The sequence below is a fragment of the Fukomys damarensis genome, unplaced genomic scaffold, assembly GCF_012274545.1.
Source record: "Fukomys damarensis isolate Sample0158 unplaced genomic scaffold, DMR_v1.0_HiC HiC_scaffold_17, whole genome shotgun sequence".
NCBI lineage: Eukaryota > Metazoa > Chordata > Mammalia > Rodentia > Bathyergidae > Fukomys > Fukomys damarensis.
The window spans coordinates 24,963,701-24,976,718 of record NW_022900929.1 but is presented as its reverse complement, the minus strand read 5'-3'; the positions used below and the strand labels follow the sequence as shown (position 1 = coordinate 24,976,718).

Sequence of the window (13,018 nt, the reverse complement as noted above, 5' to 3'; positions counted from 1 at the left end):
AAGGCCCAACAGGGAGCCCAAGACTCCCCTTCTTTGGGAGGCAACACACCAGCCCACACCCAGCTGCCGGAATAGGGAGGTGCCCTCCTCCAGAGCAGGTCTGGAGGAGGAGGTCTGCTGTGGCTCAAAGTTTAAATCAGATCCCGAGGCCCAGTTGTCATGACGCTACTTTCAGTTTCAATTAAAAACAAAAAAATCACTCCTAAGGAGAATTAGGAATATCTCAGATGAAATGACAAGAGATAGTCAACAGACAGCAACATCACAGTGACACAGATGTTGTAATTACCTACGATTTTAATGGTGCCATTACAAAATGACTTAAGTGACTGATTAGACATGACAGCAACAAAATAATCAAGTCACAGAGTAGAAAGCCTCAGTAAAACGGATGATATAAAGAATAGAATAGAAATGAAAAAAAAAAAAAAGAAAAGAAAAGATCAGCTCAATGACAGGCTTGAGGGATAAGAGAATTGGTGAATCTCAAGATGGAGGAAAAGAAACTAATCAGCCCAAGGAGAAGATGGGGCAGAGTGAATGGAACCTCAGGGACATGTGACACTATAATAAAAGATTTCATATATGGCAAAAGCCTTAAACTTTTTATTTTTCTTGCAAAATACCTCAAATTTTACTCATTGTACAAAAATAAGCAACACATTAGTACAGAAAAACACAGAGCTTATAGCTTATCCTTTGAAACCAGAATGGCCAAGTGAAGTGAAAAGAAGTACAGATTCTTATTTTCACTATAAAAAATGAAATCAAAGGTACACATTAAGTAGAAAGTGAACTGTTTTTCTTCTTTGTAGAGACACAACTTGTTTCCAGGTCAGCAACAGTCTACCAGACACTGCTGAGTCAGAGCTGACAGGTGACCAGCAGAGGGGTCCACTGCCCCAACTCGCACTGAGTGGGACAGGAACACCATGTTGGCAAGAGAGGTTTGGACAGGAAGAAAAAGCTGCAGAGTCTCTCCCTACTTCAACAGAAACCCAACAGAGTGGCTTCTACGGAAAAGACTTAAGCAAGTGTGCAGAAAAGGGCTAAAGGTGTAGGGGAAGTAGGAAATAAGGGAAAAGAAAAAATATGAGAAAATTAAAATATGGAAGCAAAGCTTTTGTAAATAGGGAAGGGTGGAGGGGGCGAAGGGAGGGCAGGGATATGGGGAAAAAATGAGAACCAAGACCTGTCATATAAAGGTACAAGATCCCAATGATGAATGTAACTGTACTGTATACCTAAAATGTACCAATAAACTCAATGATTAAAAAAAAATGGTTAAGGATGCCAGGTTTGGTGGTGCACACATGTGACCCCAAGACTCTGGGACAGTGAGGAAGGAGGAGCCCTGCCTGGGCACTGAGGCACTTAGCAAGACTGTCTCAATGTATTAAAAAAAAAAAAAAAAAAAAAAAAAAAAAAAAAAAACGGGCTGGAGATGTAGCTCAATATGAAGGCCCTCAGTTCAATCCCCAGCACTACAAAAAGCACAAAGGAAAAATTTTTTTCCCCAAAGGAAATTCTTTGAACAGAAAAAAACACACTCCTTTTTTTCTTGGGCCTGTTAAATATGCTTGGTGGCTGAAGCAAAACATGTATCACTGTAGAATAATTACAGAAGAAATGCTTAAGACAAATATAAATAAATGGAAGAAGGTAAAGAGACAGAAAGGAGGAAAAGTTTCTGCACGTGACGTGGTAAAATGATGACACCATAGAATGTAAGAAATTATTTCTGTATAATGTAACCATTGGCACAACTAAAGAGCTATAGACATGCTCAAAAACAAAAACAAACAAAACAAAAAACACTGCATATAATAGAATGGAATTTTAAAAATATAACAATCCAAAGGGCAACAGTGTCTGACTGGCAAGCATGAGGTCCTGAGTTCTGTATACACAAAAATGTTTCTGTATACACACACACACACACACACACACAAATTCATAGGGCAGGAAATAAAAAGATACAAAAATAAACAGACTATAAGACGACAGACTTAAACACTAACATCAAAATTATAAATAATCTAAATACACCAAATAGAAGACAGAATTGGCAGAGTAGATTTTTCAACTATACGCTTATTGTAGGAAATTCACATGTGACATAGTCAGGTTGAAGATAATAAGAATGGAAAAATATACAAACATTAATCAAACAAACCAAGATGTATTAGTATCAGATAAGGTGGACTTCTTCAGAGTTAAAAAAAAAATTATCAGAGACAGAAGAGAACATTATGATAAAAGAATCAATCGACCAAGAAGGTATAGCAATCCTAAAAGTGCATGTGTCAAATAAGAGCTATAAAATATGTGAAAGAGAAACTGGTAAGACTGAAAGGAGAAACAGAAAACCCACATTTAAACCAGGCCTGATGGAGCATGCCTGTAATCCCAGAACTCTGGGAGGCTGAGGCAGGAGGATTTGCAAATTCAAGCTGGGCCTGGGCAACTTAAAGAGATTTAGTAAGACCCTGTCTCAAAAAAATAAAGTGCTGGGGATGAAGCTCAGTGCAAAGCCCCTGGTTCAATCCCCAGTACTGCCAAAAACAAAAAAGCAAAACAAAACAAAAAAAACCCACATTTATAGTTGGAAACTTCAGTATCTCTCAACAAACGACTGAAAAACTAGAGAAAACTGGTGAGGACATAAGAGAATCTAACAACCATCAACCAACAAGATCAGACAGCAGTATTCTTTCCACATGGTCACGGAATTCATACTAAGATAGTCAATACAATGGCCTGTTTAGAACAAGGGGGTAAAAAAAAACCTCCAGAAATTTAGCAGAATTGAAATTATATGGGATATATTCTCCAGCCACAAAGAAGTCAAACTAAAAATCAATAATGGAAACAACAAGAAAACCTCCAACTCTTGAAAACTAAACAGTGCACTTTAAATAATCCAAAGATCAAACATGAAGTATCAAAGGATACAAAAAAATACACTGAATCCCAGCACCTGGGAGGCTGAGGCAGGAGGATGGCCTGGAGTGCAGTGTCAGCCTGGGCTACACAATGAGTTCAAGGCCAGCCTGAATTATACAGCGAGATCCTGTCTCAAAAACAAAACAAAACAACTCCCACCAAACTGAATAAAAACACAGTATATGTAAGATGATGAAACAGTTAAAGGAGTACTGAAAGGGAAGTTTGGCTGTTATTTGTTTCGGGACAGGGTCTCCTTATGTAGCCAAGGCTGGCCTCAAACTTTCAGCGATCCTCCTCCTCAGCCTGTCCAAATGTTGGGATTACAGGTGTGCACTACCACACCCAGCTGAATTTTACAGTAGTTAAGTGCACACATCAGAAAAGAAGTCTTTAATCAGTCATGGAAGTTCCTATCCCAAAGACCTGAGAGAAGACTGAAATTCATAAAACAAAACCTAACAAGCAGAAGAAAGGAACTAATATAGAGCAGAAATCAACGAAACTGAAAAAAAGAGAAACTACAGTGAAAAACCAAGGAAACAAGGTGCTGGCTCACTGAAAGGATGAGTAACACTGACAAACCCCTTGCAGGACTTACAAAGAAAAAGAGAAGACACAATTTACTAATACAGGAATGAAATAAGATGTCTCCAGAGACAAAAAACAAAAACAAAAACAAAAAGAAAAAACAATAAGGATGCTATGAACTCTACATATATATTCATTAACTTAGCTGAAATGAAGCATTTTAGAAGAACATGAATTATCACTACTCACCTAATATTAAAGAACTTGAATAGTCCTGTGACTAGTAGGGAAATTCAATTCATAAATTAAAAGTTCCCAAAAAAGAAATTGCCAGATGACTTGGTGGGGGGGATGAGACAGGATCTCACTATGTAGTTGAGACTGACCTGGAACTCACTACATAGCCCAGGCTGGTCTCAAACTTGCAGAGATCCTTCTGCCTCAGCCTCCTGAGGATTACAGGCTGGGGTTACAGGCATGCACCACAATGCCCAGCTATTGCCAGATGATTTTGCTGGAAAATTCTACCAAATGTTTTTTGTTTATTTGTTTTGGTTTGGGTTTTTTTTTGGGGGGGGGTACTGGGGATTGAACTCAGGACCTTGCACTTTCAAGGCAGGCGGTGGAATGTGGAACGACTGAGCTAAATCCCCGGTCCTATCAAATGTTTAAAGAATGAACAATATTATACTCTTCCAGAAAACAGAACAGAAGGAATTCTTCTCAATTTTCCCTAAATACAACTACGGTTAACACAATTCCTATCAAAATGTTAGGAAGACTTTATGTACACACAGACGCACTCTAAAATTTATAAGGAAAGAGAAAGGCCCTAGAATAGTCAAAACAATTTTGAAAACAGAAAATGAAAGTTCAGTAGCCGCAATAATTAAGATAGTGCAGTATGGGTGGAAGAACAGATAAGAGTAGAGGAAAATGGAAACCCCTACAACAGATCCATACAAAAAGTCTCACTGACTTTGAAAGGTCAAAAGCCACTCAATGAAGAAAGTCAAGACTTTTCAGCTAATGTTGCCACAGCAATCAGGCTCCAGTAAGCAAACATTAATATAAGAATCTTGACCCAAAGCCTATACCCTGTCACAGACTTAATCTATAACACAGAACTGTGAAACTTTCAGAAAAATACATATGAGAAAATCTTTGGGATTCAGGGTTCAGAGATAGACTTGATACCAGATATGATCCATAGAGGAAAACTGATAAACAATCTGTCACCTAAATTAAAAACTTGCTCTAGCCAGGTGTGGTGGCGCATGCCTGTAATCCCAGCACTCAGGAGGCTGAGGCAGGAGGATTACTGAGAGTTCAAGACCAGCCTTGGCTACATAGTGAGTTCCAAGTCAGTCTCTACTATATAGTGAGACCCTGTCTCAAAAACATAAAACAAGGTCCAGGGATTTGGCTCAGTGGTTCCAGAGCCTGCTTTGCAAGCACAAGGACCCGAGTTTGATCCCCAGTACCAAAAAACAACAACAACAAACTTGCGCTGTGCCCAGGATTTAGCTCAGTAGTGCCCTGCCTACCTCATAAGTGAGTGCAAGGTCCCAAGTTCAATCCCAGGCACCAAAAACAAAAACAAAAAAAAAGTCTTGCTCTGTACAATACCCTGTGAGCTTTCCACACCGGCATCCCTGCCCTGAGCACTCACAGAGATGGAAGGGACAGCCACGCACACCAACCACCTGGATGGGCTCTAGAATAGGACACTGGCTGGAAGATGCCAATCCCCAAGGCTACACTATGATTCATTTATACAGCACTCCTGAAATGACGAAACTACAAACACAGATGACACACAGTGGCTGCTGGGGCCAAGCCTGGTGCGTGGGTGGCAGGGAAGGCTTCTGCGTTCTGACTGTGGCCTGCTGCCTCGTGTGATATGCATGGTGATTTATAAATCAGCACACTGGGAAACCTGCTCAAGGGCACAAGGTGGCTCTGTTGGTGCTTACAACTGCGCATGACACTACAACTATCTGTGTATGAAAAGTCTAACTAAAATGTAGTCCTACTAGCCACTGTGGTGCACACCTGGAATCCCAACTACTTCAGAGGCTGAGGCAGGAGGATTACACCATCAAGTCCAGCTTAGGCAGTTTAAGGAGATCCTGCCTCAAAGTAAAAAAGGGCTGTGGGTGTAGCTCAGTGGTAGAGAGCTGCCTAGCATGAGTGAAGCCTGGGTTCCATCCCAGGACCATACACACAAAGCTGAGCCTTGCATATCCTTTGAGTTAAGACAGGAGCAAGAGAGTGTCTGAAGGGAAGCCTGGAGTGAAAAAACTGGCTTCTAGGGGTGAGGAGAGATGACAGTAGGCAACGGCCCCAGTACCTTGACTCTGGATTCCTCAAGAGTGTTGCCCAAACCAAGGATCATGAAGCTCCTGGACATATTGTTATTAATATTTCAGTTGGTTTTCTGACATGGGACACTGTGGAAATCTTATCCAGAATGCTCAGGCAGCACAACCTGGAAGAATCCAGAGTATAGCCAAAGCCATAGCACAGTGTAGAGGGCAGGAGAAGCCACCATGCAGAGCTAATGTGGCCTCAGGCCCCGGCTGGCTGCAGCAGGAGCTGGCAGTGAACTATGCTGGTCAGGAAAGGCTAAGTGCATGGACTGCGAGGCACAAGGGAGCCAAAAGCGCCCCTCATGACACAGGCTGAAATGGAAGGACAAGGAAACACAGCACCACATGTTGGTTAATAGCTACATAAAGGGGGAAGTGGATTTGCAAACAAATAACAAACTTGTAAACACTGACAGAGTTGTGTCAACTTTCCCAAAATCACATGCTAGGAAAAGCTGCACATCCTAGTCAAATGAAGTCCTTGGACTCCAGAAAGAAAGGGCTCATTATTTTCATACCTCCTACTGTAAGCATTCGAAGTCGTTCCTTGAAAACTGCAAGATCTGAGAGGCAGGGTAGGGTAGCGTGGGTGAGCGCAGAAGGAAAAAGACAGGTTAGTTCAAAACGTAGGCCCAGAACCCTAGGGCACCACCACAGAAACAGGCAGCACAGACACGGGACATGGACACACACTGGGGAGACAGGATGGGCGAAGGGCAGGGGATGGTCAAGGACAGCAGTGTTGGGGATATGGACGTGTTCATAGAACAGCTGGAGTGAGGTGACTGGGGAGGATGGAGGCATCAGGCATTGTTTGATCTCCTCACAGCCTCCACAGACTGAGTGACAACAGCGCTCTCCTGGGTGGTCGTAAATACCCAATCTAAACAACTGTGAGATAGAAGACTGAGGAAAAGAAAATGAAAAAGCCTAATGCACAGGGCAGCTAGTGTACTCTGGATGCCAATGAATGAAAGGAGGGTCCTTGGCTTTCCTCAAAGACCGCAAAATGGGACACCACACGAGCTTGGAAGCTGAAGCATCCCAAGAACCCTTGCCACAGCTGGGCAGAGTTCTGCAGCCTCCTCATGCTGTGCATTCACCACGTGCTGCTGCCCAACACAGGCGCTCTCCTGGCCACTAATGAAGACCAAAACATTCATGTGGACACAAAGAACTGGCTCCAGACCTGTTCTGGACGCCTGGTCTGAAGGACAGGGTCAGGAGGCAGGTGGTGCAGAGGCACACAGAGGACTGAGTGGGGAGCAGTCAGAACTGTGGTCACTGTCACTGCAGATACCCTTGCCCCGGGCATGAGAAAAGCCAGTTTCTTTTCACTGTGGCAATTTGAGTCCTGACTCAGGAGAGTCCAAGGGACAGACCCATTCCCCAGTATAAGGCACGCTGGGCAAAGCTCTGCCCTTACCCTGGGGTCAGGGGCATACAGCCAAGATAGTGTCCAATGGCTCATGAAGACACAGAGCACCTAAGACCTGCACAAAGCGTTGATGCTCGGCTAAGGCGAGGATGAAGACACTACTCTCCTCCAGACTTCAAGGTAAAGCAGGAGAGCATGCTCAGCAGTCCCCAGAGCACTGGCTCCAGGCACGAGTCCACATGGAGCACCAGGGAGGCCTCAGATGAAACCAAAGTACTCATCCCTGTTAACAACTGAAGGCTATCTGGGAAGATGTTACATTCTGGGTACTGGGTGTAGGGACACTTATTTCTACCTGCACTTTCTTTATATATTTAAAATAAAAAGCAAACAAAAGACACAAACCAAAGAGGAGAGTGAAAAGAAAACTGGAAGGTACTTTAGTTTTCAATTACAGAAAGCACATGATCTCCCTAGGACCCGGGTTCTCGAGTGTTTCTAGCAATTACTCAAGGCTCACAGGCATGTGCGGGGGACACTGCCACAGCGCACATGGTCATGACACATTAAAGCACAGCCAACAAGAGGCAGGAGGTGACACCGGAAGCTGCTATGATGGTCTTAAAGGTTCCCAGGTATCTGTAAAAAACCCTCTTAAAGGCCAGGCTCAGCTGGTACCTCCCCAGGTGCCAAGAGGCTCACCACACTGCACACAGCAGGGCCCATCTGCTAATGAGCTCTGACCACTCTGAAATTAGGAAGCTGATTAGAAATCAACTGTATGTTTAGCTCACTCTTCTTGGTCCCCAAGGAGGAAACCAGAGAGCCCAGGTCAGGAGGATGTAGGGAAACACTGTGTTACTCACTGGGCTTTAGTGACACAGACCCAACAAGTGACTCACTGAAGAAGCTGAAATCCTCCCACACTTCCGGACACATTTCCAATCAACTTTTTAACTACTCAATTCAAGTTCATTATCTAAAACTTTTACTAGTAGTTTGCAAACACTAGTAGCAGGTGGAAGTTTTGTTTCCCTCACACTTATCTTGGATTCTCTTTTTTCTCCCCCCACCCTTGGATTGTCTTTTAATGATGCTTAAATCTCACATTGAAAAAAAAATCTCCCAGTGAGGCAAATCTGTGAAAAGTCACTACAGTATTTGTATAGGAACCACAGAGGATAGCATTTTTAAGTGGGGATCTAACACCACAGTTCAAAGAGAAAACTGAGGCACAAATTAATGGGAACAAGATGCCACCACTCCCTCAACTGGGAAAGGGAGGGACCTGCGACAAAAGCCCAAAAGGAACCCCACAGGACATATCTAGTACACCAGTCAATCGAATCAAGCAGCCTGGCAAGATGGCAATGAACTCTGGACTCACGGTCCAGACCCTTCTATGCATGACAGCACTCCAAACCTGTCACTTTGCAGTATACAGTAATCCTTATCCTGGTACCCCAACCTGTGACCCCATATTTCCCATGCACAGTCACACATACAGCAGCATGGCCCCATGACACCTCCTACACACCAAATGTGTGGCCCCGGGAGATGGGAGGATTTCTTCCCCTGGAGGGTCCCTGCTCTGATGTGGCCCACCGTATAATGTAAGGGGATAGAGGAGCTGGGATGATGTGGGTTTGGGCAGAGAAGAGAGCCAACCTTCACCCACTCCTCTCTGGTGCAAATGCTTTGCGGTGCAATGCAGCACCTGCCTGTCATCCCAGCCACTTGAGAGGCCAAGACAGGAGGACTGCAAGGTCAAGCCCAGCCTGGGTGACTTAGCCAGGCCGTCTCGGGGGAACAGGGGCTTCAGCTCAGTGATAGAGCACTTACAGGCCCTGGGTTCAATCCCCAGTACAGCAAACCACCACCACCAGAAATGTTTTGCTGTGTAGGGAAAACGAATATTTCACCAAGACTGTGTGACACACTCCTCTGCTGAGCACAGGAGGGGACGCTGCCAGTCAAGAAGGCTGTGCAAGCAGTCACTGCACACTGGGACAGCAAGTGAGAGAGGGGTGTGAGGAGCCGGGCCACCAGCTGCACTGCGCTGGGTCAGGGAGTAAGGGTTTCTTTCTTCTACACTGCACAGTGAGTGCAGGAAAGGGGCTCCAAGACTCTCGGGACCCACACTTGTTGAGAACACAAAACTCTCATAACTGAACACAGCAAGGTTCCACTCAGGACCAGTCTTCAGTTGGAACTGGCCCTACTCAGTAAGATTCCATGGGTCTCTGTTCGTCCTGGGGTAGTATGATACAAATATTTGGTTTTGTCCTGGTTCCTCCCACCCAATTCCCTCTCCAGGGCAGGCCACAGAGTAACTAGAATTCTCCTTTCTCAAGGCAGGTCATAGAAACACTAGTCTTCATCTTTCTGCTTTGGAATTGACCATAAAGACAATCTCTGACTTAACCATGATAGGTGATGGGATGCCCACTTCAGATGGGGTCAGTACCCACGAGGAAGAAATGCTGAAGAATCTCGACAGGCCTTGCTGGGTGCCCCCACTCCATCCGTGAGGACCAGATCACTGCTGATAGGCAGTTCTACATGGGCATGCCCATGCCACCCTCACGAGGGGCTTCAATGAGCTTCTGAGTAGCAGGCCATGTGGAAGCTCAGAGGAAGGAGGACTGGCCAGTGGGCAACAGTGCACTCCAACTGTGCAGATGAAAATCCTTGTGCTCAGAACCTTTCCAAGTCCTTGCCCTATGTACCTCTTCACATGGCTATTTATTTGTATCCAGTAAAACATCCATTATAATAAGCTGAGAAAATTCCCTGAGTTGTCTGAGCTGCTCTAGCAAATTAACTAAACCTGAGAAGGGTGTTGCAGGAATGGCAACTTATGGCTGCCCAGCCAGAACTAGTGCTGGACAAGTGGCTGCTTGCTTGCAGGGTGGGGTAAGGGGCTCCCCACCCCTTTGGAGGACACCTTTGGGCTGATCGTTGGAGTGTGAGGGCAGAAGAAAAAGTTTGTATTTTTCCTATTCACTCCTTAAACCTGCTAACAGGCTGGGACAATGTAGAAAAAACCCTGTATTGTTCAAGAGTTTCTCTGAAATCAAGACTAAAGAGCAATTACAAACAGCTAACATCAGCTCCAGAATCAATACTGTTTAAGGTCTAACTTTACCCAATTAATGTCTGACCCCAAGTTACAACTTAGCACACATCTGCAGGGATCATTTCTCTGCAGCCTTCCCCAAAAGTGCCTTTGAGGAAGCTAATATTCCCTCTCCCCAAGAGCAATATTAGCAAGGTGATCATCAATGTCATTGGCATGCACAGCGCCTGTGTGAAGCCCTGGCATTTCACAATTAGTTACGCTGTCATTTCTTTAGTACGGGTTAGCAGCATGGTGACATAAGCAGATTAACTCTGGAAGCGACTGCAGGAGTGCCAGCCTCATACCCGTTTGCCTCGAGAGGAGGCTGGGGTGTGGCGGGCCTATCTTCTGGCCACTGTGACCAAAACCCCTGTGCTCCACACATGCACTTCTGAAGGCCCTGGCCTCCTGACGCCGCAGGAATAATGTCCAAAGTTTCCTCAGTGTGATCACCACCATTTGTGAATCAGGAAGCCCAAACTACATGCTCTGTTCTACAATTTGCCCCTTAGGGACAGGAGCAGCCTCCAGCCACAGGCAGGCCCTGTTGTACTTTAGGATATGGAAAGTCAGAGCCAGAAGAGCTTTCTCTGGAGCAGCTTCCCATTCCCCTGTCCTGCGGGGGCCAGTTTCTCTCTGTGCTACACACCTTCCCATTGAAAATTTTACTTTCCAGATTGAGACTTGGACAATCTGGCTGAAAAAGTGGGATAAAAACAACAGGGCCCAAACACACTAATGCTTCATTACTGATAAATTTCAAGTGATCAGAACAAAGGAAACTTAAGAGCCTTTCCTTCCTGCATGGACGTCTTGGCTACCAAAGGCTGTGGCACAGCAAGAGGAGCTCAAGCAATGCAGCTGACTGCTCTCAGACCCTCACCAAGTTTGTCTGTGGATGAGATAATGTCAGCGGGCACGGAGGAGTCCAGATCAGCATCCAAAATCCCCAGGGGGTCCAGCTGTGCTACATGGTGCCCTCGTATCTATGAGTGGGCCAACGATGAGAGGGAAGGACACACACAAAAGGACAGGAGAAAAAAAAGAGGGAAGGGTAAAAAAAAAAAAAAAAAAAGCAAAATTACATTAAAATTAGCATTTACAGATTCATTCTCACCCACGTTTGAAGAAACAGTTACCGGAGCATCATCAAAATTTACACAACTAATGCCGAGAGGATCAAGTTTTGCAATGTGGTGACCCCTGACCTGGAATAACAACACAAGCGAGTCATTAAGCAGGTCTGCTGAGCTGGGGGAGGTAAGAGTCACACTCATGCAAATCTTCCCCAGAGAGGAACCTGGCACTGTGAACCCGTGTGTCAAGAGCAGGTTTACAAGTCTGCCTTGGACCCGTTTATCTTAAAAGCACTACTGTGCATAAACACACTTTTATAAACATCTCAGGTTATGATAGACCCGGAGAGTGGGTAAGAATCTGTCTTGGGCTCCATGTAGTTTCCTGGGGCCCGCTGAAAGTGACATGTGCTGGGGAACTCTTACTGCACAGGGAGCCCCTTTAGCACACAAGTCAGGCCTGGCCCCAGCTGTGGCTTGCAAGGCGTCAACTAAGCCTTGGCACACCCCCAGGGAGTGAGGGCTCTGGCTCTCAGGCCACATATAGGAGGCCAGCACAGAAGTCTACCACCACACAGGCTCACAGGACTTGACCTGAATTGTTCAAATGACACAAGGAAGGGCCAGGGATGTGACTCGGTGACAAAGCACTTGCCTTGCATGTGAGGTATAAGGCCCAGGGTTTGATCCTCAGCACCACAAAAAAAGAAAAAAACAAAAAAAGGAGAAAACAAAATCCCTTTTCTATTTTAGTTTCTTTGGGTTGTGGATATGCTAACAGTACTGAGAAGTCACTATAAAGTCAGGTGAAAGAATGACTGAGGCCAGCTGTGCCTGGGCTCAGGGTGGAAGGTGAGCACACTCCTCACCCAGAGAGAGGCGCACAGTGGGTGGTACCTTGGCCATAGGGACCCCTGGTCCTTCTTGTGCTGCCCTGTTAGACGTCTCACATCACAGCCCTATGTGCAGCAGGCACGGCCAGGCCATAAAACAGGCATGAGGCAGAAAAGAGCCTGGGGCATAGGTCCCTAGTTGCTGCTCTGCAGCCTTGCAAGGGCATCAGGGTGGCCCCACTCCCACCCACGGGAACACCTAGGAGGGAGGCACACCAGGCTTGCTTTGCTTCATGGCTCTTCCTGGAGACTGCAAGCAGATTGAGTTTTAAGGCCTTGATTCTGGGTGCTCCCCAACAAGAAGCAAACATGCTGGAAGACCCCTGGGTGCTGTGCTCAAAGGAAGGACACAGACCAAGCAAGGCTCCTTGCGACAGGCCTGTGGTAGCAGGCTACTACCTGGATCCTTTGGGAGAGGTCCCTGCCCTTCATCCTCACTCTGCAGGCTTGGCTGCCCTTTCCCTGCTTCTGGTGTTTCTAAATGCTTTAGATTTCTTCTGGTATTCAGTTAGCAACTGAGAAGGGGGTACCAACCTGCCCCACAGCTCTGCTCCTCCCTGCCAATGCACCCTGTAGGTGGTCAGCAGTGGACCTCAATGCCGAGGTACTGGCTTGGTTTCCCTCCCTACAAACCTTTCTGTAAATTAAAAAAAAAAAAAAAAATGAGGGCCAGGGATTTTCACCACCTGCCCTGTAAGTGC

The 13,018-nt window shown here is 45.5% G+C and overlaps 1 protein-coding gene across 5 annotated transcripts in view; it reads right to left on the bottom strand.

Moving 5' to 3' along the window:
- Positions 1 to 13,018, bottom strand: part of Ogdh (oxoglutarate dehydrogenase) — a 72,148-nt gene that overhangs the window by 26,319 nt on the left and 32,811 nt on the right. For 2 of the 5 annotated variants that reach the window (XM_010624930.2, XM_010624929.2), the window contains exons 4-5: positions 11,466 to 11,556; positions 6,368 to 6,412 (exon numbers count right to left, since the gene is read on the bottom strand). In XM_010624930.2, coding sequence (XP_010623232.1) covers positions 6,368 to 6,412; positions 11,466 to 11,556 — 136 coding nt within the window. Of the gene's footprint in view, positions 1 to 6,367; positions 6,413 to 11,231; positions 11,335 to 11,465; positions 11,557 to 13,018 lie in introns of all 5 variants that reach the window. The other 3 variants (XM_033764918.1, XM_010624932.2, XM_010624931.3) reach the window with 3 other exon arrangements.